Source organism: Sylvia atricapilla, chromosome 2 (genome assembly GCF_009819655.1).
Source record: "Sylvia atricapilla isolate bSylAtr1 chromosome 2, bSylAtr1.pri, whole genome shotgun sequence".
Lineage (NCBI taxonomy): Eukaryota > Metazoa > Chordata > Aves > Passeriformes > Sylviidae > Sylvia > Sylvia atricapilla.
This window is the reverse complement of record NC_089141.1, coordinates 28158498-28184090: the sequence shown is the minus strand read 5'-3', so window position 1 is coordinate 28184090 and position 25593 is coordinate 28158498. Positions and strand designations below refer to the sequence as shown.

The 25593-nt window shown below is 46.8% G+C and overlaps 1 protein-coding gene across 1 annotated transcript; it reads right to left on the bottom strand.

Annotated features, from left to right (window-relative positions):
• Nucleotides 1-2391: 2391 nt before the first annotated feature.
• NANOG (Nanog homeobox) lies at nt 2392-8358 on the bottom strand. The gene is made up of 4 exons (XM_066339126.1): nt 8178-8358; nt 4802-5076; nt 3412-3501; nt 2392-2986 (listed from the first exon to the last, which is right to left on the bottom strand). Exons 1-4 carry the CDS (start codon nt 8356-8358, stop codon nt 2624-2626), a joined length of 909 nt encoding a protein of 302 aa, XP_066195223.1. The 3' UTR covers nt 2392-2623.
• Nucleotides 8359-25593: the final 17235 nt, after the last annotated feature.

Genomic DNA, 25593 nt, shown 5'->3' with positions numbered 1-25593 from the left:
AAAGAAACCAAGTTCCCCAGTGTCCCTCTGGCTGGCTGGGGCTGAGGGACTCCCTCTAAGGGAAGCTGCATTCCTGCTGTTTTTACACAGGCCATTGAGAATACAGCTCCTGATACACCAATGATGAGCTTCCCTTCCTGGAAGCTGCTTATTTGCCTATTGGAATTGCTGCAGGCTTTTGGACTCCATACCCACCTGTGGCAATAAGATCTGTCTTTGGATAATGACCTCTGAAAAATTGTGTCTGAGGCGACCGCAAGATTTGGCAGTGTTTGTTAGCATTACTTTGCTGAAGGTAAATAGCAGGGAGTGCACAGCTCTTGCTCTTACAGGCAGCAGCTTTCTGCCAGTCATAGAGCCTCCACAGCAAAATCCTGCCTGTCCTAAAGCATCTCTGAAAGAGCAAGGCATGGCACGTGACTCCTTTTCCAGAGAAATTTTAGTGAGGACGAGCTGCAAGCTTAACTTTTTTCACCTAGAGCAGCCTTTGATGAGTTGGCATGGAAAGGTTTTAGGTCATATTCAGGTAATTAAACAGACCTGTTAGTTGAGAGGAACTGAAAAACATCATTCTGGTGTGAGCGCCTTGAGAATTGCCGCTATTGTAGTCCACCCTCCGATGTTGGCCAGCACCTTTTCAGTCGACATAATTGCTCCCCACCCCTCTGATGGTTTCAAGAACAGTCTTGCCCATCCTTAGCCACTTGCTGGGTGTAGGGGGAAGGTGGGGTCTGTGCGAAGATGATGACTCACCATCCAAAAAGCCTTATCTTTCCCCAAATCACGCTGGCCACGTGCTGTGGTTCAATGCCAGGCAGGAAATAAGCACCATGCAGCCACTCAACTTGATCACTCCCCACCACTGGGATGGGGGAAGAGAATCAGAAAACTAAAAGTGAGAAAACTCGTGGATTGAGATAAAAACAATTTAATAGGTAAAGCAAAAGCCGCACACACAAACAGAGCAAAACAAGGAATTAATTCACCCCCCTCCTATAGGCAGGTCACCTCCAGGACAACAGAGCCTCATCCTGTGTAATGATTCCTTAGAAACAAACACTATTACTCTGGATGTACCCCTCTTCCTCTCCCCAGTTTTCTACACTGACCCCCAGTGCCATATGGTATGGAATATCCATTTGGTCAGTTGGGGTCAGCCTGTGTCTCTTCCTAACTCTTTGTGCACCCCCAGCCTTCTCGCTGTCAGGGAGATAACAAGTAGAAAAGGCCTTGACACTGTGCAAGCCCTGCTCAGCAGCAATGAAAACATCTCTGTATTATCAACTCCTTTCTCAGCACAAATGCGAAACACAGCCCCATCCTAGATACTGTGAAGAAAACTAATGAACGCAGCCAAAGTCAGTACACCATACACTTTACAGCAGAGTCAAAGAGTGTCTGCATGAGAGAGTGGGAGAGGGAACAAACAGATTTAAGGTACAGGGACATAAATCAGCTTTGTCAATAGAAGACCATGCCTCTTATTAATCCAGTCACAGAAACCACTGCCTTCATTTTATGCTCTTTTTTTTTAACCATGGCAGCTACTTCATTGCATTAAGAGAAATTCGTTGTCATCATCAAAGAGTGATAGAAAACCTGTGACTCAGGGAACTGGAAACCTGATATCACATACACTTTGCTACATGTATCTGGTTTTAGACACTTACATAGTCAAGTTTAGAAATTATAGTACTTCCATGGCAGTCTCTGTATTCAATATTGCTGGATAGGAAAAATTCTTAAGGTGGGTGATAGTTACTTACCTTGTTTCTTTGACTCAAGATATCTGGCATTGCCAAGAGCCATGAATCTGATCCACTAATAACACAGAAAAATCTCTGTTTATAGTTTCAGCATCAAATAACAATGGCACACGGTTGCTATGGCTATTTATGTTCCATCTGGTTTTTATATTGCAATGCTCTATTGCAGTGGGAAAAAAGAGATACATAAAAATACATAATGCATCTTAAAAATACTCTTTTTTTTTTATTTGTCAAATTGAATGCACTGTTAGGTTTTCTCAAGGGGAGGCACAGAAAGATACAGGTTAGAAGGAAGGGCTAATAAGATCATCTTACCAGCCTTTCTGCAAGCTACTTGTCACATCTCCCTTCATTAGACACTTCATCACTTCACCTCATGGCTGATACACACAACTGATGGTTTACACTTCAGATGGATAACTGGCACGTGGCAGTAACTTCTCCAACTTCAGTTAAAGGTATGTGGGGCAAGCACGTCTCCATACAGCCCCTGGCTTCCCATGTTATGTACACACAACTGTACAAGTGATTCGTAGAAATGAGATCCCCAAAGTAATCTGTGCTTCCCCTTAGACAAGTTACAAGACCAATAATTAAGGAGATCCAGGGCATAAACTGGGCTTTGCTGTAAGGGAGCTTGGTCATCTGTGCCAATCAAGGAAGGAATGTGTGTGTAGAATGTGGAATGGGCAAATGAGTCTCTGCACAGCTGCATGTCTGCAGGCACATATTTGGATGCCAAAACAGGCTCTAGCTATACAAGGTGTCCCTGAGGTGGACAGCACAAATAACAAAGGGAGAAATGAGAATAAGACTTAATTCCTGGCTGCCCAAGTACCTTACATCCACAGTGCTTAGGAATGATAAAGATGATGGCTGGCAGTGGTTGGGAAAGGAGCCCCCATAGTGGCTGAGTGGTGAAAATTACAGCCATCACCTGTCTTTGAGCCTGGATACTCCACACTGCCAGGATAGCTGTGGTAAAAGTCTACTTTGTGCTGGGCAATGAAGCCCACTGTCTGCTGGACACTGCAGGTCCCCCCGCCTTTGCCAAAGACTCCTCCATCCTCGCTGGTCATGATTGTGTAAGCGTTCTGCCCTGCTCCATAGTGCTGACAGGGGGCAGGCATGGTTTGGAGGTTGCCAGCTGCAGTGATGGGGTAGCCCTGGTGGAATTTGGGATGCATGTCCAGGTAAGTACCAGTCTGGAAGCCACTCTGAAAGGGAAAGGCAGAGAGTCAGAACACATAACCTCTCCACTGGTGTCCACGGGCCTGACATGTAATGAGGCTCCGTCCCTTCACATTTCATATTGTCTATTGACCAGCAGCAATGGCATGGAGGGGAAGGAGAACTGTGTCCTTTTCCATAGCTCGGGGGTGGATACACAATCATATATATTCATATATACATTGGAGGAAAACAGCTTTTCCCTGGAAACATTTCTGTGGCATAGCCAGCCCGCTGCTGGGCTACCACTGTACACGGAGTGGTGCCAAGTCTGTGCCTCTGTGCTGAGCAAACCAGGAGGCTGGGTGCACTCACACTCATTTGCTTAAGTTGCCCCCATGGAGGAAATATGGGACTGGTCTGCCCAGACAGGAGAGCCATGATGAGCCATGTGCTGTGCTTGTGTGCTTACTTGTGTGAGGCACTGAGCTCGTTCACTCCACAGGCTGTGCTTCTGGCATCTTTTCAGCTTCATCCTCCGGTTCTGGAACCAAGTCTTCACCTGGGCAGGTAAAAGAGAGCAGGGAAAATGTCAGCAAAATGTTACCAAATTCACAAGCAGGAAGAACTAGAGGGAGAGTGACCAGATGGCAGAGATACATGGGCAGCAGCAGATAAAAGCCTTTAAGAACTCCTGGGGGGGTGTTGCCAAGGGGAGAGGTCTGTCTAGCAGCCTCAGCAGGTGGCTAGTGCAACTGTGTGATGGGGGAGGGGTGGCTCGGTCTCATGAGACAGGGATAGTTGTGACAAATCGAGTAATTCCACTAATGGAGGTGAATGACTCGTGTAAATCAGATCCACCACACCTCTACAAGCCCCCTGCAATACAGGCAAACTTCTAAGATACTGTTTCTGCATATTTGTGAACAGAGAAGGGACAGACTTGCTCCTTGTACCCAGCGGTTCCCATATTCAGAGCTCCTTGCTGGGGCGAATTCCAGGGCCATTTGCCTCCGGGCTGTGTCTGCACTGTGAAAGCAGCCTTTGCAGGGATGTGGATTGAAGGAAAGAGCAGACTGGCCCACCTGTCTTAGTCCTGACAGAACTAGTTCAGTGTGTTCACTTACAATGCATGTATAACTTTTTTAGTCCCAGGGCATCCAGGCCATGATGCCCAGATTTGAGATCCAAATTTCAGGCAGATTTTTGATTTTTTGATTTTGCGAGCCCTCGTGCCCCAATGCCCAGCCCCACCCTGCTTTAGGAAGGCATCACTGGAGGCAGCATCATTTCACTGCATGCAACCTATCTGGAGGTCAGCAGATACCCTAAAGGGCCGTGATGTGTGAACCTAGCAGCACCTACGGGGAGGAGGGAGCACGTGTCAAGCAGCCAGGCCGTGCTAAGTGTGGAGCATTATTAGATATTGCACAAGATAAGCCCTGGGAGACACTAGCAAGAGCTTTCAGCATGTCACAGCCCCCTGCTTCAGAGAAGAGATGCATGCCAGGCTTTCTGTGAAGTTTGCAGCGCATGAAAAATTCTGTGAAGTGTTGCAAAGCCCAGGGTAGAGACTGTTTGTGGTGAGCAACATATTCATCACTGGGTTTGCAATTCTACTACAGGTGTTGGCAACAGAACCCTTAACTGACCCCCGACTTGGGAGGTCCAAATGAGGCGCCACTGACCCCTCATCTGCAAAAGTGCTTCTGATCTCTGGGCATGAATAAGCAGGCAGGCGTTAGCTGGCACTTTTGCCTCAGTCCCTGCTGGGGACTCATCTTTCAATCCTGGCACTTCCTTATGTGGCCACTCAGCCACTGTGAGATGGATACACTGTGGGTCAAAGCCTCTGTGTTCACCTGCTTGTAGGTGAGTCCCAGGGCAACAGCCAGCTCCCGGATCTGCTGGGGGCTGAGGTACTTCTGGCTCTGGAAGCGCTGGTGCAGGGTTTGCAGCTGCTCCTTGGAGAAAGCTGTACGGCTCTTGGTCTTCCTCATCCCCTCCACGCCATATTCTCTGCCCTTCTGAGACTTAGCTGTAGGCTGTGGGGACAAGGATGAGGAGTGTGGACTGGTGGCTGAATCTGGTGTGAACTGGCTGAAATTCCCAGAACTGGATGAAGCTGGGGATACTTCTATAAATAAAAAGACAATGAGAAAAGGTGTAAGAGACAAAACATTTAGCTATAAGGGTATGAGCAAGCTCCCTGCCTGCTGTAGAGCTCCCTGCCTACTAGACAGGAGCTTTCTTGAAGCAAAGGCTTGTGTGACCCTCCTTTCTTCACGGATCTGTGAGCACAGACAAGCACACTGAGAGCAGGCAGCTTCCAAGCTCAGTCCCCTCTGGGATGCTCGTGGCTCCCTTTTGTCAGGCAGAAAAGTCAGGGCAGGGAGTGGTGAAAGAGTGTGGTGCACATCAGTTCACAGTGAGCTCCCCTCCTCCAGAAGGCCTCAGTAATATTTCAGTTTGGTTGTGGTGTAAAAAGGCCTTGTCATGACTGCAAGCATGGCTCTGGATTGCTGGCTGGGCTCCCCAAAACTGCCTGCCCAGCAACACCAAGGGAGTCAATAGAGACAAAACAACCTCTGACGAGGGTGTACAGTGAGGCAGAGCAGCCACTGCTCACAGTGAGGGCAGCAGGTGGAGTACATCAGGCATTGGATATTGGCTCAGTCCTGTTTGCCTTTGTCTTCCACCACAGACAGTGCCACTGCTGGAGGCACTGTAAGCGGAAGGACCTATTTGTCTGAGAGGGGCTTTTGGTAAGAGAAGAATGAAGGGAGAGAAATTTCACATGGGAGAGGAGAGGAGAGGAAAAGGCAAGGTGGATATGTGAAATAGGTGAAAGGAGGCAGCAATCGTGTACCAGGGTCTTAGGGGATCAAAATTCAAGAGTGCAGAGGAACGCATTCAAGCCCCTTCTCACTTGTCCTGGTACATGTCTTAAGGGGTCTCTGTTGATGACAAAGATGAGATAAAGACCTAAAGGAAAAGCTTCCTCAACAAACTGGGCTCCTAGTGAAGACAAAACCTGCCAAGATGCAAAGTCATTCAGGCTGCAGGAATAAGAAGATGTGTCACATACCAGATTGCTGGGGTCTGAAAAAGGCTGAGACCTTCTTAGGCCAGCCTGTCTGAAAGGCCATGATACCAGTCACTCCTCTTTCCCCTAACTACAATGATAACTCTGCCCACCCCTTACTCCTCCAGTTACTCCTCAGCAAACTGTCCTGCATGGTCCATCTCCTCTCCTACTGGAAGTGCAGTGAATGGGGCAGAGCCATTTCAGTACACACCTTCTGACTGCTGAGCCCAGCCAATGCCTCCCAACCTCCTTACCAGTCACTCTGGGAGCTGTGACACTGAGACACCTCCTCAACCTCCAGAACATGTGTCCAGAGCAAAGCACTGATGTCACCTGGAGGAGTGGGCTTCCCACCCATCCTGCAAAACCTTTCCTTCTTCTGCCCTAAGCTGAGAGTCCACTAAGCAACCACTCAAAAGCCTTGGAGTGCTGTTGGACCTCAGAAAGGCGGCCACATCTGTGGTAGTATTCCCCTTGTTACTGTCCTTACAGAGGCATGCCTGTCTCTGTGGGGCCTGCCACTCAGGGCTTGCCTGCTCTGGGCCATTTGCTACACCTAGGATATGACAGCACCCAGAGCAAGGGCTGGGTGAACAGCCAGGGGTGTAGTGGGGCAGGTTTCCGTGCTGGGGAGCGGGGCCACGAGGATTGCAAAGGGATTCTGTTGACATACAGGAAGAGGCTGCCAGCAGAAGAAGTGCAAGGGGATAACCCTTGCAGTGTTATGTGCATGGGGCTAGATTGCAGTGACCCGGCTGCATGGGAAGCTAAAACTTCGTGTGGTATCACAGGAAGCCTGGCTTCTGCAGGCTGTGCAGTAAAAACCTTATAGGGAGAAAATGAGTATGCTAGGAACATGGGCCTGGAAGACAGGAAAGTCTCCTGTTAGACAGGAACCACAGCAAGACACTGTATGTAGAACTAAAGCTCCCCCAGGCTGCTGCTTGACCTGTCATCCCCAAGCCCCATGAAAGGCATCACAAACAGCTTGAGCTCGGGACAAAAGTGCTCCCTCTCCCATGGGAAGAGAGTAGAGAGGAAGCAAGAAACACAAACGACAGGGCAACAGACATGACCATGAAAGCCTGTGACACACCCTCTCCCGCAAGCTCCTGACTTCTGTAGGCCTTGACTTCCACAACTGGGCTCTCTCTCAGAGAGGTATGAGAGTGTTTGAAGATGGGGTTGAAGTTTGTATACCAAATCCAACAGGGGCACAAAGGAGTCCATCTGCCCCGCTGCCTTTGTCGGGCAGGCAGCATGGAGAGAGCCCAAGCCCTTCTCCAAACTACATGGCAGGCAGCCACATGCCGAGTAGCCACAGGCACTCTGCCTGAGCCTATAGCTTTCCATAGCAAATGACAGCTAGAAAGTGGCACCCCAAAACCTGGCTCTCCTCCCACCCATTGGTGTAGCTAGAGTGATGCCCTGCTGACCATAATGTGGGGCTGGGCGAAAACCTCCTCTTATCAGCTCTTCTATTGCCACTCACTGGAGTGGGAGAGGAACGGCAGGAACGGAAAATGTCACTGCGGTGAGGCCTGGGACTTTCTGGAAGGGAAAAAAGGGAAAGGCAAAGCAACAAGAGCACAAGAAAGAAGAGGGAAATAGAGGAAAATGGCAAAATGAAAGAAGAAGAGAGTAACAGTGCTAGATGTAAAGGAGCAGATCTCCCAGCACCCCGTGATTCAGAGCAGGGTTTACAGACACATAAAATTAACAAACACATAAAAGGCGTAAAGAGTTTGTAAGGGGATGAGGGGGTGCCACAAGAAGTATCTCCAGGATCTGCTTCTCTCCATAGCACACGTGAAAGCATTTGACTAAAAGGAGGCTCAGACATTCCTGCACCAAGGACCACGAACTTCCAGAAGACCAAGCTGTCACACTGCCCTTCAGCTTGGAGCCCGGACCTGACAGTGACTTTTTGAGGTTTAGGAAACCGGTTGGCAGTCACCCAAGAAAAGTACCACGGAAAAATGGTGTGAGTGGCCAAGGTCACCCCCTCCTCCTTTGCCTACAGTTTGCCTAGGTCACCCACTAGGAAACCAAGGCAGGGAAAGAGAAAAACCCGCTCCAAGTCATTTGAGCCCGACATGGGAGCAGAGGTATCCCGGGCTCAGCTGCAGGATTTAGCTGCCAGGCCTTACCGGCTGTGTTCCTCCTCCCTCCTGCCTCCGGGGACTGCCTGGCCGCGGCGATCCCCGCGGGCCCCGCCGCCGTGGGGGTCTGTGCAGCCTCCCCGGCCGCGTTCCAGTAGAGCTCCAGGTATCCCAGGGCAGCCCCGCCGGGGTACGCCGGGCACGGCGGCAGCGCCAGCTGCGCGCACATGGGGAGCGCCGGCAGGGCCCGAGCCCCCGCCTGTCACCAGTGTCACCTTCCCTGGGGGGACAGGCTCAGCACCGAGCTGAGGCAGGCCCGAAGCGCAGACAGGCCTTTATAGCCGGCCATTCCCTGCCCGGGACCGCAATATTCACCGTGGCCCGCTCCGCCGGGCTCTTTGTCATGTTAAAGAAGCTGATCGGTGGGGTGGGGACAGAGCAGGGGGAGGGAAAGGAGCACATGGCATCAGGGCTGAAATATGTCCCCTCTGAATTCCTCCCATTCTGCAGGTTCCTCAGTCACACCTGAGCAGGGCCCGAGCCCCAGGACAGCTCCTCCTGTTCGCTCCTTTGGGCTCTGCTGGGCTTGTCCCGGCTCCAGTGCCCGCAGATGTCCCCAGCGGGACGGCTGTCACTGCCTTGGGAGCACACATCCCGGCCGGGCTCCACCACGGGGCAGTGCACCGGAGCTTCAGCTGGTGCTTGGCTACCCCGTACCGTGCCGGCCAAACCCACGGCCCGCCCCGGCCGTACTGTGCTGGGGCCTGTGCTGTGTGTCCTGTGCCACACTGACAGCCCCAAGACCCACAGACACCCCCTCACTGACCTGCCAGCACTTCCCACACTCTTGGTCCAGATGTCAGCAGTGGGAGGGAATGAGTAAGAATTAGGGCTGGTGACTAGAATATAATTTGTTAATTTTTCATCTTCTGCCTTTTTTTTTTTTTTTTTCTTTTTTCTCTCTTAAATCTGAGAAGGAATTTCCTTCATACAGGCCTTCGAGGGAGCCAGCTGAAAATGTGTTTGGCCCATCTTCAACAGGCCCGTGCCAGAGCAAACACTGGGCAGCTCACATCCAACACCAGATCTCACTTTGCAGAGGTCGGAAATCTCAGCTGCTGGTCTCCAGGGGGACAGCCAGCAGAGACATTTTCACTGTGGAGCTAGGAAGAGTTCTGGTGTAGGTAGTGTCCACAGCTAACGGGTTTGCCTGTGCATGGCCTTTCAAAAGCACATCCATTAATTTGTGTAGCCTTGGCTGTGGCCTTTGCCAGGCTGCTGCAGGTTGGTTGGAGTAAAGAAGGTGAAGAGTCTCCTTTAACACAGGGTTAGCTGATGTTTCCTGACATATGGCTTACCCAAGGGGGGCAGGCACCTGCAGGGCTGTTCATTAAATAACTAAAGGTAAGTGAGTGAGCTGCAGAATTCAGCTGTGGGCCTGTAGATTTGGCTTATTTCAGTCCCCTCTCACCTGCAGGTTTTGCTCTACCTGTATTTAGGAAAATTTTATTATTTTAATTTCAAAAGACATTTTGAGTATTTCATTAATGTCAATTTCTCAATAGAGAGATAGAAGTTCCAGAGTTAATTAAAATATTTCTTGCTAGAATCATCCCTGCTTTGGCACCAGGACACATGCATGCCTCCTGTCAGAAGCTCAGAGCTGAAGGTGCTGATCCACAGAAGTGTAAAATTATTTCAAATGGACGGTACTTTCACCCCTCTGTACCTCATTACTTCACAGATGCTTGTTGCTGCTTTCATCCCAAGCCTGTGCTTATCCCAAGCACCCCAAGTACCTGCCAGGAGGACAGAGAGGGGCAGCTGCTTGCTCAAGGATCAACAGAAGACACAGACAGGTGGGGGAAAAGCAACGGAAATATGAAGTAGAATTTAGATGAGTTTAAAAGGACATAGAACACCACTTCAACAAGGACTTGTGCTGGTGCTCTGTGCCCCATGGCAGGTCACTAGTCCTGGCTTCTCTGTCTGTAAAGACACTTTCCCATGAGGTGCAGACTGGAGGGAGCTAGGGACCTGGCTAGAGTCTCTTTAACTTGGTACTGAGTTTTATGTTTTCTGTTTTCATGAAATACTCATTTACTTTACAAACTGCAGGGATTGACATATTTCTGCACAAGAACGGCAGCTTTTTATGTTAAATTTATTTGAAAAGCTTAAAGCAAGAAAGGGCTTTTGAGCACATCTGACTCAATAGAAACCCAAGAACATCCTGAATATGTCTATTATGCTGCAGCAGCCTCTACAATTTGCTCTGGCTTATGTCTCCCTTCTGAATCATTCTACATTTCAGAGCTGCAGTGCCACAAGAGCTGAGATCACTGTCCCTCACATCTGCCCGCAAGCCCCAGCTAATTAAGCACCATTTACACATTTACATGAGTTGTACAGAGCTTGGGACCCCACTGGGCAGCTCCAGTGCTGCCAGTCAAGGGGAATGTTATGCTCTCCTTCTTACTCATGCCTGGCTTGTTACAGTATATTCCTGTTCAAATTTTCAAGGCCTTAGCTGCAGTTAGGATATGAAACCAAGGCAGCAGACCTGGAAGGTATCTTCTCTTTTAGCTTTGTTGAACCTGAAGACCTAGCAGAAGACACGGTGTGGGTGCTGGTGTGAGTGGCAATGGGTGTCTGTGTAGCTGTAGGGAGTTTCACTGGCTGAGCACCTCACACTTGATCTCACCGATTTCAGCTGCTTCTGAAGGTGTCTGGGATCTTTCCTACAAAGTGCCCAGAGGCCATAATAAACCTGTGTAGTCACTTGCACTACAAAGTCCCTCTGGGCAGCAGCTGGGGAGGAGGGTGGTGTCACTCCTGGGAGCAGAGCCACCCCCATGGCTGGACCAGTGAGTGGGGCAGTACAGAGGGAGTCACCTCCCTGGGGGCAGAGGAGCTGAGGGGTCCTCAGGGCCTCACTGCCTGTGCCTTCAGGGCAGCAGCACCTCTGAGGGAGCAGCTTATGTCCCCCACAAAACACGTGACACAGATCTGGTTGGTTTGGTACTGTTTTGTTCCAGGCTGGGCCCAAATACTCACTGTTAGCTGAAAAGGATGAATATGGGTTTGGCTAATTAATCAGATTGTTAATACAGTTGTTTTAAGAAAAAGGCTTTGATAATATTGTTATATAATATTTTTCTCTCTCTCTCTCTCTCTCTCTTTTTTTTTTTTTTAGCCTCAAACAAACGCCCTGCTTTGTTGAAACATTATTAGGGTTGTTGTGATCGCTGTTGATACTAATGGCTTAATTAAAAGACATTTTAAGAGCAAAAAATTGGAGAAATAATGCAATTTAAAGGATAAGAAGCAAAGTAGCTAAAACATTCCCACGCTGCAGCATTACCACTCTGTTCCCCTTTTAATCACTTCGTTCAGCATGGTAATTCTTTAATCATAACTTGAATTTTAATTTGCCTCTCTTAAAGCACCATACTTTTCTCAGAAGACTTTGCTTTTGGTGACTTACAATTTTCTACATTTTTTCTTTGTTTTCTGTGAGACTGTGCTGTTATCTAGTTAGATTCGTGTGCCGGTGTCACAATGACCTTGTACTCTTTATAAATATTGTTAATGCACCAGAGTCTGCACCAGAAAAGTTTTTTTTTCCCCTGCTAACACACATGGTTTTGCTGAACTGAGAGTAGGCAGAGGGAAGGAGAATTTATTCCGAAAAACCATAAATGTGCTGCTACTTTTGGGGGGTTTTAAGCATGTCACACTGGGCTGAAAAATTCTGAAAGGGGTAAAATAACTTGCCATTGAGGGAATATAGCCAAACTTTATTTGGGTGATCATAAAAAGAAAAAAAAGAAAAAAAAAAAAAAAGGTAAAAGGATTCCTTTTCTCTTTTTCCACAGTTCTTAGTTTAAGGCTGGTCAGAACTGGTACTTTGCTCTACATAGCAGCCATCCAGAGCCACAAAAAAAGTAAGTTAAGACCCCTCAGGGCAGAAAGTTGTAAGGGGATCTATGGTAACAGTTGTAAGGGGATCTATGGTAACACCTACCTGAAAAGACCAGAAGGAGGATTTAGAAAGCCTGCAAACCTTAAATAACATTCGTAAGTATTTCCTAGCTGCCTTCAATTTTTCCTTCTGTAAATGTCATTTAGGACACAACTTCATATGTTAAGCAGTTTTGGTTTATGAAGGAAGGGAACAGAGGGCCCCTTCACTTAAATTACTCAGAGTAATAAAAGCTCAACTTATTTTACTGTGCAAAATTGTGCAGTAAAATCAGTGAAAGGTAAAAATTAAAATCTAATCTGTGCCACACCCACACATATATGTATACATATACATTTAAATCCTCTTCCTCTCTCCCCTCCTTTTTTTTTCTTTCTTTTTTTTTTTCCCTCTCTTTTTATCTGTGTAGTGAAATAAATTTTAAGAGTCAAGAAATGAACAGGCTTAGTTTCCAACAAAGCAGTTTAGGACAAGCTGTTGATCGTTATTGTGAGATGGATTTTTCTGCTCATACATCCTTCCTGGGGTCCTTCACACAGTCAAGCCCTCAAAGGGAAGTATAGTTTGACACTTATGCCAAGAGGAAGACAAAACTGGAAAAAATGATCTGTCAGTGTTGTCAGCACTCCCACAGTCTCCTGGGTCTCACTTGTAGGACTTTGCTTCCTATTTTGCAAAAAAAAAAAAAAAAAGGTGTGATCCATGTAGGCAGAAGAGAAGGCCTGGACAATATTAACACATCTACCATTTTTAATCTCATTCCAACAACTCCTCTCACACATTCACAAAGCCCAGTCTAGCTTCTGTCCCTTGTCTTCCGGTTTAAAAGGCACCTGTGGTTACTAGCCAAAGCAACTTCTCTGGCTGCATGGCTACAAGTTATGGCAAACACAGCTAATTCTCACCCAGCCTGATGCTGCTGTGTGTTTCCCACTTCTCAAAGTATCTGTCTGTGCCAGGCATGTGCCACCAACTGAAAGAGATGCAAGAGCCCAGCATCAGAAATGGAAGGTGGAGTTTTCTCCCTATTCAATATGAGTTTTCACTTTGAAGACGTAAGTTTGCATATAAAATTACAGCAAGGCTGTAATACTCCAGATCCACCATGTCCAAGTCCCCTGCAATAATGGATCTTAACTGCTGGTAATGTCATCTGTAGGACACTTTCTCCCAGAAAGGAGGGAAGGGTTTTTCTAATGCTTACTTCTTTTTTAGTGCTTGAAGTATTTCCCCTTCTCTTTAACAAAATCTACAAAGACTTTTTATGGTGGTTATTGCCACAGCACCAAGCTGTCTGAAGTCTTGAAATCTCAAACCATGTTTAACCATTTTGTGTCCAGCATAGCATTTTAATCTAAATGTGCATATGGAGAAAACACTCCCCTGCCACTGGAAAACTCATCTGGTCCTACAGAGATGGGGTTCCTGCATGACATTCCCCAAACTGGCTCCTAGGCGAATTTTCTAAAGAATTCCCACTTCGGTGTAATTTTGAAAACTGCATGTCCCCATGGCTCGTCTGCCAGTTTAGTTGTCAATAATCTGGGAGTACATCCCACTCATTCAGCAGTTTGGTATTAGGTTTTGACCATGACATTTGAACTGGACTAGGCTCAAGATAACATTTGCCATGTTCCTTCCATGGTTTTCACTCATCTTGCTCCACAACCAGTGTATCAGTGCACAGTCTCGTGAGGGAATGGTGAAAGGGTCTTCAATAACTTGTGAGGATGTGGCAGACATGGAGAGCGTAGGCTAGCAGGAAAGCTGCCCACAGAACAAGGCATAAAGAAACTTGGGACCCCTCTGCAAGGCTGTAAGTTACAGAAAGAGCAGGTGATGGATTTTGGCAGGGGGGAAGAAAGTTAGAGGTTTCTCAATTGCATTAATTGCAGACAAATGCTGCCTTAAGGGGGTTATAGGCCCTGGAATATCAGACTTTGAAGACTCTTTGACATATCTAAGGCTGGAAGAAGAATGCAGTGTTCACCTTTTCCAGTCACTGGCTCTGGTATCTGGGATTCCACTAGCCCAAATGTGCCAGGAATTAAGTCTCCCCAGACAGAGATAACATAGCAGAGCTCTGATCAAGGGACTGATATCAAAGGAGCAAATCTTTCAGCCCCGGGGATGAATCATCAGAGCAGCTTATTCCAACCTTTTCTCCTCCTTTCAAGTATCAGGTTCAATTGCAGCAACGGCAGCACAAAAGCCTTCGTCATTCTAGGTGCTGAAAAGGCAGGGAAAACACAACCAGGAGGAATGGAATTCACAGGTGATACAAGGCTGGGAGGGTGTTGCAAATACCACAGAGAACAAAGAAGTGATGCAAAAGGAACCTATCTTGCTTGGGCAGGGAGGAAGAAGAAAAGATGGCTGGTCATGCAGCTGAGGAGAAAGGATCCCAAAGGTTAAGTATTCAAAGGGAGATGTCTAGAAAGCACAGCATGGGAGGAAATTAAAAAAAGGGTAGGCAAAAGAAATACACTTTTGCCAGCTAAGGTATACCAAATTCAAACAACAGAAATATTATCTTGCAGTCATTCAAACACTTGACAAAAGTCCTTATAATCTTATTTTCCTGAATGGGCAGACTGAGGCTGCATGTGGGCTCAGGAAAGGGCCTGTAATTGTAAAGCACTAGCCACTCCTTGGCTAAGCAGAAACAACTTGTCATTGCAGAAAACCTGTGCTTAAAGCTAAAGAGAACTACTAATACTGCCCTCAGTTATGGTGAGATTACACAAAGAAGGTCACATTCTGTTTTGTATGCCCTGCAAAATGTGGCGATCAGGAGGCAAGAGAAGCTCCAGGGAAGAGCAGCAGGCACAGGAGTGTTATAAACCAGCTTCTCTCTGCCAAGCAAGTATCAAACCAGAATTGCAGCATCTCAGCTTCTCAGCAATCTGTGGATCTAATCTCTGTTTACATGCAAGGGGAGATCTGTCTTGTCTGAAGGCATTCCCACTGCTTGTCCCACTCAAGTTGCCCTACCTCCTACAAAGCAGGTGAGGACAGGTGGAAAGGGCTGAACTGGAAGGCACAATTCTGGGAACTCTCAGGAAAGTAGATGAGGTTGTGTGTCACTTCAGCTCCACCAGTTATTCACAGCCATCTCATCCGTACAGAGATGAGCTAGAGGGCCAAGCTAGTTCTGCCTCATCAGTGTTGGTTATGTCAGCTGATCCTTCTGCAGGCTTTTCTGGGACATCAGTCACAACATTGCTGGATCTTAATAAACTATGTTCTCAATGAGTCTGCTTCCCTCATGAAGCTGAATTAGCTCTGCAGGAAAACAGGAGCAAGACCATTGACTCTGCAGAATGATCATTTATCTCTGAATCCTGTATCTCAGGTGCATGCCAGGAGGCACAGAATTACTGCTGAGCTGTAGTCTGGCTTGGGTTGTGGTCTGGTGTTTGGGGATTTGGGTGGGAGGGAAGGAATTGCATGGTTTGTGGGTGGTGGCATGGCACTCATATTTCACAGTGCCCTGTGCTTTGGCATGTCACGATTTACTCCTATGAGCTGTCAGCTGCCCTGAAAGATGTTTACTGAATTACACTGCAGATGAATCTGAGCTTTGCAAGAATTGTGGGTGTGGGAGTGAATGTCAGCCATATATATATATATATATATATATATATATATGCATATATGGCCTCTTTGCAACTCTGAGACACCTGGGAAACACATGCTGCCAGCATGTTGCCACATAACCAGGCATGTTTCCATGCCTGGAAACAGGCTAACACAGAGTCAGCACTCTCCAGTGAGGCTGCACTCCATAGCTTGTGTTTCCCCCAGGGCACTGTGCTGTATGTAGCAGGAATGAGCCACCTCAGGAGCCAGGAAGAAATTCATGGCCCAAAGGTAATCAGCTTGTGGGGTTGCAATGTTAAACTCATCGGGAAGAAAACATGGAAGGTTGGTGGCCTGTGAAAATCTCATCATGAAAAAAAGCAGGAAAGATTTTTTTATAAAGTTATGGCATTCTTTGGGGAAAGTACCACATAGTAGAAGGAAGGACCAGTTGTGTTCAGGGACACAAGAAAATTGTACAAGAGAGGACCCAGAGGTGTCCAGGCAATGCGAGCCTGTCTTCATCCATACTTTCAGTTTACCCATCTCTGTGGCATTTTGGCTCCTTTTTTGTGGCAGCAGGGCCACTGATGTACACGAATCATCCAAAGACAGTGTTGGCAAGGAGCATTCAGTTTTTTCAACTCCAGTAATAGAGGCTTCCTTGTGCAAACATGCAGTCTCAGGTCTCTGACTGCTGCTGGAAGAGACCTTGGCACTGCATTGCACTCTTCCTGCAAGGGACCAAGTGCATCAGAGACAAACCACAGGCTCAGCAGGAATTTTGTGTCCCCTTTGCCACAGAGAACCCTGAGAGTTTTGTGTGGGGACTTGGTCATTCAGGAGATCAGGGTGAAAACCTTGACTCGGTTGAAAAGCAGGGCTTGTGTGCGTGGCTGTATGATTAGAATAATTCAGGTTTTGCGTTTAGTTTCCCTGCAGAAGAAAGGAGTTTGCAGATCTGCAAGCTGTGATCAAGGCTGTCAGAAGGCCTCCCTAGATGAGGCTGTGTGTGTGGACACTGTACCTTTTCATTATCCTACTGGCAGGAATCAAGCAACCACAGTGTGTTTGCAACCACAGTGCTCACACCCACAGCTCACACATCAGTGTGCTCAGCATGGCTGTGCTCCTAAAACTTCCTGGATGCTCCCAGTCCAGGGAGACTGGGAGCAGGGGCAGTACAATTGCTTTAGCTCCCAGACCTTCCAGTCAGCTGGCACTGCTGCTGCCCAGCACTTCCAGTCCTGCAGTCTTTGCACTGTGCCAAGGAAGACTACCACCCCTTTCCCTTGTGTCCCTCTTTCACCTTCTTTCCCTTTCATGTCAGGCATGATAAGGGAGATGAGGAACCACAGTCTATGTTATGCCTCTGCAGCGTCCACCATGTCAGGGCACTGCACAAGCAAAGGCACCCAGTGCTCTGCACATCCAGCATGTGCACATCACAGCTTCCCAGGAGCTTTACATTTCCAGAGTCTCTATTTTTAAAGTGTCACTAATGTGTCCTGACCCTGCCTTCAGCAGGACAAAGCATGCTCTCTCAGCTCAGTTTAGTTAATAAAAGGGTAAGTCCCAGTCAAGAAAAAACTGAAACTATCTTTTCAAGAGCCAACATGGTGCAATAAATCTTTGCTAAAGCCTAATTTCTAGTCAGCCCTGGTGTTTGTACTTTGGCTCCTCTGTCCTCACATACACAGTCAGTAGAAAGTGGACTTTCCAGTCAAAAGGAAAAAATGTTTCTCTTCCCTTACTTCTACTTTTTTCCCAATTTTTTTTCTTTTTTTTTTCTTTTTTTTTTTTTCCCCAGTTATATTTGGAAGAAGAAACCAGGCTTCCTCAGAGAAAAAGATGGCGCTACAAGATATGTTTAGAAACACCAAAACCTTACACTAATATGACTCTTTTAACTTCTTTTTGTGTGTGCCCAGAGCATTACAACACACACCATTACCTATGAACTACATATGATCAGTGTGAATGTCACCCTCGAATGTCAGAATGAGGAAAAGGAGGAGCACAAAGGTGGTGAGAAGCTGCTCCACGAAACTTTTGTCTCTTTCACACAATAAGGAAATATACTGGCAAGTATTTCTCTCAACATTTTTGCATGGATAGGTGTTTCTGAGATGGACAAGCCTATGCAGGTTTCAGTGGTGGAGTCTGCCCACACTGGGCTTTGCTGACATTGGCCTTGGCCAGTTCTGTTTGGATCTTGTCTTGCACTTCCTAACACAGGTAGGAAGATACCTCTGCTTTGTGCTTATGGCCAGGCTGCTTCTGATTTGCCTCTGTGAGACCTTCAGTCCAGCTGAGCCAGCTGTATCTTGCATGCCCATCAGTTTTACCTGCCTGTGGCACTTAAAAAGTCCTGTGCATTTTATCAGTTTCCACTGAGCCCTTTATGCAGGTTGCCCTGAATAGCAGCTGGCAATAAATTCCAACAGCTGATACTCTGTGTAAAATGCATATTTTGGTCATGTTTCTCTTTGGGTTCATGTGAAAAGTCTCATTCTGCAGACAACTGTGCATTCTATTTTCTGTTTTGCAGGATGTGAGTAACTTTCAGAAGACGATTGCTCACATCCTGTGGGGCAGTTGCAATCTAGTCTACATGGATCTACGATACAGACCTGAAGGTGGTGCTTTCATAACCCAGAGAAAATACACCTATGGTGTGCTTAATCGAAATTTTCAAAGGCCATCCATCATCTCTCGCCACACCCTGCTCCCTCATTGTGGTGGTTGTTACAACTTGACAGTGCTGAATTTACCAAATCAAACAATCTCTGTGCCAATATGATGCAACTGCATGGCTCAAAAGCTGCTGTGATGCAGCTGGAGATAGCAGCAGGACAGGTCCCTACTAAAAAAAAACCCACAGTTAATAAATATGTCACACGTGGGTGTAGAAACTCGGTAAGAAATATTGAGGCAACATTTGTCGTTCCTGCTCTCCTCCAGCAGTGACTGTCAACCCGAGTGTTGTTCTGCACTTTTATTTGGCAGTGAGAAGATCCCACTCAGATGGGCATGAACTTTGCTCACCGACTTCGCTGGGGTCATGCCTTTGCCCGTGAAAACATCCAGGTGCAAGGAAGGGGGCAGTGTTTTGCTCAAGATCACCCAGCCGGTCAGCAGGAGAGATGCGAGCTGCTCCAAGCCCCTGCTCTGCCCAGGAGGTGGCACTGCCAGCTTTGCTGCCTGGAGCTGCAGCTTCTTGTGCAAACACAGCCCGGCCAGCAGTTCCTGTTCGAACCCCGCCTGCCCAGCACCACCCCATGATAAAAACTAAGTCATCTACCCTGTTCTGTTTGCTCAACTTTCACCCTGATCGTCCCTTCTTCCAACAAGATTGCTCAGGTCAAAAGCCCAGAGAAGACATTGTGCACTGGCATAACTTCTTGCTGTGCCCATAACACCTAGCCACCATTCCTCTCCTTATCTTGCCACCCCTCTTCCTTCCCTGTCTTTCCTTTTCCTGTCTTTCCCTCCCTCTTAGCTCTGATCTGTCAGAAAAAGTGAGTAGATGATCCAAGCACGTGCTGTGTCTTGTAGTATTGCTGTCTGCTTTTAACTTGCATATCCAAATTTTTTTTGCAAGTGCACTGGTGTCTGCCCAGCCTATGACTATCAAGCTCTGCTTTATCCACAGGACAGAGAGGCCCAGAGCACACCAAGTCCCGTTTCTAGCTGCTGAGACGACATTAGCCTTCAGCATGCCACTTATTCCAAAACTGTCAGCAGTTTTTGTTCATTCCCACCACCTCAGTGTGCTTGGCAGCCATCTCTGTACCCACAGAATACTCTTGGATGGACATGAAAGAACTGCTTTGGAGGGAGCACGGTGACAAAAAGACAAAGGCTGCTGGGTGACAGCAAGTGCTGAGCTGCACATTCTTGGTGGATGTAGGCTAGAGTTTATTTACCTCCTCTGCCTCATGGCTGTCTGTAGCCAGCCCATCTTGCAGTCTTGATGCCATGGCTAAAAAGTGGGCTCTCACACCAAGACACCTAAATAGTTAGCTAACACTACCTGATGGCCACTTCACCTCACTTCAAACAGCTTCACTCATAGCCACACCACTTCCAAGAACTCTCCTATGAAATGTCTTTTCAACCAGCTTTGCCTTCAGAGGCCTGACCACTCTTCACTGCATATTTCTCCTTATCACACACAGCTCCCTCCTGTCTCCTGCTTTAACTACTAGACACACTGCCAGCAAGTGACCCAATGCTCTGGGTATGTGATAATCCTTCTGGCTACCTCACCACAGGGACCATTTCCTCACAGCTCTAGGTCTCCATTCCAGAGTCACTCACTGCCACGTCTTCTGCTGTGTTCATCTCCCAGTGCTTCAATCTATTCCGTCCTTCCTTGGTTTCTTCTTACTCAGTTCCCTAAACATCATCTTCAATATCAAATCAACCTTGCCCTGCTCCACTAGTGCCATGCTGACTGCTCTGAGACGGCAGAAAGTGCTCACTGGGCTTTGGGAATGCAATGGACAGCCTCCCTTGTGTCCACATTCATCTAGCACCAGAGCAGGAAGGGGCTAGAAATGCAGAGTTCCACTTGTGCCATCAGTCACTTTTCCACCGATTTACAGCATTAGAGCATTGTAAAAAGACGGTGGCACAGCAAAACTGTTTGCCCTGGCCAACACTGTGATAGACTTAATTTTTTTTTTCCCCCAGCAAGTCTGGTAATTTTGAATGAAACTCATCCTAACTAAGGAAGGGGCTTCAAGTGTAAAAAGCTTGTAAAAAGCATGTGTGCAAGAGCTGGAAAAAAATATAGGCTATGGAGAAGGAGGATGGAAGCATTGCTTGGGTACAGAAGGACAATATCAGAAAGGCCTTAGAGCTCAGCTAGAGGAGAAACTTGCATGGAACAGGATGAGTGACAAAGGGATTGTGCATCTATCCCAGTAACCAGTCCAGGGAAAATACAAGTCTGCTGAGGAATGGGGAGATGAAGTAGTGATGAGTGTCTCAGCCTCGATGGGGCTGAAGTACCTGAAGCCTTCCTTGCTGTAGTCTGTAGAAGCAAAGCCTGCTCCCAGATTTCCAAACACATCGTAATGGTATGTAAAACTGAGGGACAGCAAGCAGCAGCAGGCTTGATACTATTTAGGGACATTGAATATATTATAGTTCATGAGATTGAATAGAATATACTTCAAGGGTGCTAGGACATTTCTGAAGCCGCTAAAGGAATTGCCTGATGTGATTATGAGACCAGAATCTTTCATCTGTCATCCCTGGCAGCTGGAAGAATGCTAATGTTGCACTCAACTGTGCAGACCAACCAGGATGAGTCGGTGAACCCCAGACCAGCCATCCTTACCTTAGTGCTGGGTCCTCTGGGCAGCCAGTGCCACCTGCACCAAGGACAAGACTCTGATCAGGAAAGGGTGATGCAGGTTTTCCAAGGGCAAACTGAATGCCTTTGGAAATGAAACGACTGGCTATATGGATTAGGGGAGAGTGGCTGATGTGATGCACTTTGACAGGAGCTACACTGCAGGCACAGCATATTCCTTTGGAAGGAGGGGGAGGTATGGCAGCAAACCACTGTTTAGTACACTGGGAACTGGGAAGATGCAAAATATCCCATTGATTGTGAATGACACCATCAGCAGGTCCTTTAAACTCCAGGCTGGTGTCCTGTGACATTACCCAAAGACTGCCCTGAGCAGCCTATCACGCTCTTCACACCCTGACACACAGCAGAACACATCAGAAAGAGTAAGTGTTGCACCTACACAGACTGGTTGTCCAACAAAATATTCTGTAGCACTGAATGTTGCTCTGGAGACAGACAAAAAGCTTGACAGACTATACAAAGTCATAATTAATTGACCAAATTTTAGCAAAATGTCTCCCAACCTTTTCATGAGCAATGTCTGGAAACAAAAGAAGCATCCCCCATCTATTACCACCACCCACTTCTGATGTTCTGCTGATGTTCTACATACAGTGAATGTTGTTTTACTTGAGCATGTAATTTGTAGAGATGCATTTGCCCAAGAAAGATTTGGCACCTTCAAGAGGCTGGAGGAGATGTCAATGGAAAATTCATAAGCAGGGAGACAGAGTGAGGAAGAAAGTCTTCACACTAGTTTCAGCTTATGCATAATGGTTATGAGCTAGTCCTTACAAACTATCCAACAGTGCATCTATCCAGGCAGAAGCTGCTGGGCCCACACAGCCACTGTTCTGGCCATGCTGGGACAGCCAACAGTATGCTTCAGTGCTGAGGGCAAGAGCTAAGAGAATAGGCTATACAGTGGCCTAACATTTTTCTGTGCACTGGGGCCTGAAACTGGCTAGAGTAATTCTGGGAGAGTTGGGTCAGACATTGTGAGGTAGAATGGCAAAGTGCAGCATGCTAATATCTGCAGATAAATATGAATCTGGAGTGGCTGGAGATGAGACCCCACAGTAGCTACTCATCCATTTTCTGCCCCATGTGACAGGGTGCTTCAAAGAACAAAGGCATTGTTGTTTCCTTACTGCAAAGAAGTGCCACAGTGAGATTTCTGTCCCAGTCCACTGGGAATGAGGAGCTGGCATTACAGGCACAGACAAGAAGGATGGAAAGAAGGAAGTTATGGCTTCCAGTTCTAGGGTGATCAAGCTAGAATGGGAAACCCCAGGTATCAGGACTATTTTGGGGGAACACTTGATTTCAATAGGCAAATAGAGAGAGGGAGATGTAGGGTCATGAGAAACTCTTCTCCAGTGTCAACACCTCCTCAAAATTCACTCATAAAAACCTACCACCTGCCCCTCAAAAGCTTCCCTTACAGAGACACAGCTTCTCTTCACAATAAGCACAGGCCTAGCTGCTGAGCACTCATGTTCAGTTCCTCATGACCATTCAGACTCCGGAGTTCTGTAAGCAAGGCAATAAAAACTGTTCTGAGGGTTTCATATCTGTCCATCAAGGTTTCAGTATGAATCAAGGGGGCAGGCATGGGGGACATAATTTCAGATTATGTTATTTTAAGAAATGGGAGTGATAGGAAATCTGGCTTAATAACAGAAATATCTTCTGTCCCAACCGCACTTTTAACGCCCTACTACCTTGAGCAAGCAATGGTATCTGTGCAGCCAAAGGGTTCGCACCCACAAACCACACATCAGATAAGTTTTTTACCTCATCAGAAAGGCCTGGACTCTAATATGAGCCTCAGCTGGAGTTTGCAGTGTTGGTGAAAGGCCTCTTCAAACATGGTTTTCATGTCTGTGCTTCAAAAACCTTCCCGGAAGCACCTGGTTCAGAGTCCAGGAGCAGTATAACCCCTTTGGATCCATCCAGATCTTCCAGTCACCTGGTGCCAGTCCTGCTGTTCTTTGCATTAGTATCAGGGAGAGATCAACCCTTTCCTTTGTGCCACTCTTTCCTCACCTCACCCTTCCAAGTCAGGGAGAATAAGGAGATGATGAGGCCTCTGCAGTCTCCCTCACATCAGAGCCCTGCACAAGGAAATGCACCCGGTGACTGCGTATCTGGTGCCAAGTGAGTGCATTTGGGACCATGCCCGTGTCCCTTTTGGCCTCCCCTCTAGTCCAGAGAGGCCTGCCAGGGAACTGAGGTGTGTCCAGCCTGACCAGTTCAAGCTGCACTGGCTGGTTTTGACTCCTAAGAGCTGTCAGCATTTCCAGGCATGAGTCCCATCCTTCCCTCTCTGTCAACCCTCTCTGCAGAACTCAGTCCTTAAAGTATTCCCATGAGTTTTAGATTTCCTCAGTCACTGATTTGCTTTGAACCCATCTTCAGATGAACAGAACCTGTTAATAAAAATTAAGTCCTAGCCCAGGAAAAAAAAAATGAAACTATCTTTTCAAGAGCCAATACTGTGCAATGAATCTTTACTAAAACTTAATTTCTAGTCAGCCCTGGTGTTTGTTGCTTTTACTGCTCTGTTCTCACATACACACCCAGTCAGGAAGTAGATGTTCCAGTCACAAGGAAAAATGCTTCTCTCCCTTCACTTCTTTTTTTTTTTTCTGTTTTGTTAGGTTTTCTTTTTTGTTTGTATTTGGAAACACCAAAACCTTACATTAATAGAATGCTTTTAATTTTTTGTGTGTACGTGTGTGCCCAGAGCATTATAACACACACCATTACCTATGAACTACAAATGACCAACGTTAATGTCACTCTTGCATCACACTGAGAAAAGGCAGAGTGTCACTGTTTTGGACACACAAAGGACGAGGCAGGCAGCAGAAGGTCAGGCAGGAAAGCTGTATTTTAATATTTCTGATTCCATTTATATACATTTTATTAGAAGGCAAAAGATTGGCTACACAGGTTGCCACCTCTTCGACTTCGTAGGTGAACATCACCATCAATCACATTTCTCCTCCCAGAGGAGAAATATATAAACAAAGTAGATAATTCTAAATATTTACATGAAACTGCATGAAAATCTCTACCACCAAATTACAAACACTTACAAAACAAAAAACCTTAAAGCAACAGCAGAGCACAAAGGTGGTATGATGCTGCTCCATCACTCCACAAAAATTTTGTCTCTGGCATGAAATAAGGAAGCTGAAAAGTATTGCTCTCAACATTTCTGCACAGATTAAGTTTTTCTGAGATGGACAAGCCCCTGCAGGTTTCAGCAGCAGTGGTGGAGTCTGCCCACACTGGGCTTTGCTGACATTGGCCTTGGCCAGTTCTGTTTGGATCTTGTCTTGCACTACCTAACACAGGTAGGATGATACCTCTGCTTTGTGCTTATGGCCAGGCTGCTTCTGATTTGCCTCTGTGAGACCTTCAGTCCAGCTGAGCCAGCTGTATCTTGCATGCCCATCAGTTTTACCTGCCTGTGGCACTCAAGAGGCATTTTTAGTGCCATCTTTCAAGCAAGCAGAACCCCATCTTTGTGGACCAAGAGGTGATGTCGTACTGCAAGGAACACTGTGACTCTGACATAGACAAGATACTTGTGGACATGTGGTGGAGGTGACACCTCTATTTCTCTTTCTCTGAAGAACTGATGACCTCTTGACTGTGATTCATAAGCTACTGGAGTCCTATTTGGCTTCATTTTATTTTGTGTGCAGGTCAAGGGTCTATTACTTTGGTTGTCTTCAGTCTTTCACTTCCTCAATCTCTCACTTGCTTCTTTTAAAGTTCATATTCCTCTCTTTTAGGTCCTGTTCCACCTTGTCACACTTATTAATGTCTTATCTTCCTTCCAGATCTTGGGTATTTTTTTTTCTCATTCCTCATTCTCCTGCTACACTGCTGCATCCATGTCCCTCCACACCTTCACCACTGCTCCTAGATTTCATCGTCTTCTGGTTCTGCATCCTTATGCCTTCCTCAGTGGAAAATTACTCTGGTGTCTTTTCTCTAAACCTTGAGGACTCTTTAGGTCACATACTGGACTCAAAGAAGAGTTATTAGGTTGAGACCATCAGTGTGAGCTTTGATCCATACCAGAGACAGCACTTTGCAAGAAATAAGGAGAGCAAAGGGGAGATAAAGCTGGCCCAGACCCCAAAGAATTTAATGTAACAAGATAATATGCAGCCTGGGTGACAATGGCACTTGGTGACAGGAATATGAAGGAAACAATAAACATCTGACTTTGTGATGGAGAATCAATTTTGTTAATGGAAGGCAATTTTTTCATGATGGGGAAGACTAAAAAACAGGATTAAACAGAGACCAGAGATGGAAAAACAGCATGCTGTTTGATCAGGTTGATCAATACATGGATGACCACTTGCTGGTTCAGAACAGGATCTGCAGTGGTCCCACAATGCATGTCACAGTGACTGGTGATCCAGTATGACTGACTTACACAAATCCATGTGACCTCTTGCTAAACAGAAAATGGTTGTGCAACATAAGCAGAAAACAGATTT

What these genes read in the sequence shown, in the direction of transcription:
- NANOG (XM_066339126.1), bottom strand. Translation starts at nt 8,358, where the DNA reads ATGTGCGCGCAGCTGGCGCTGCCGCCGTGCCCGGCGTACCCCGGCGGG. An exon ending in TGGGACTCACCTACAAGCAG is followed by an intron (nt 3,502 to 4,801) that starts GTGAACACAGAG and finishes TTACCTGCCCAG; the next exon opens with GTGAAGACTTGGTTCCAGAA. An exon ending in GAGCTCAGTGCCTCACACAA is followed by an intron (nt 2,987 to 3,411) that starts GTAAGCACACAA and finishes TTTCCCTTTCAG; the next exon opens with AGTGGCTTCCAGACTGGTAC.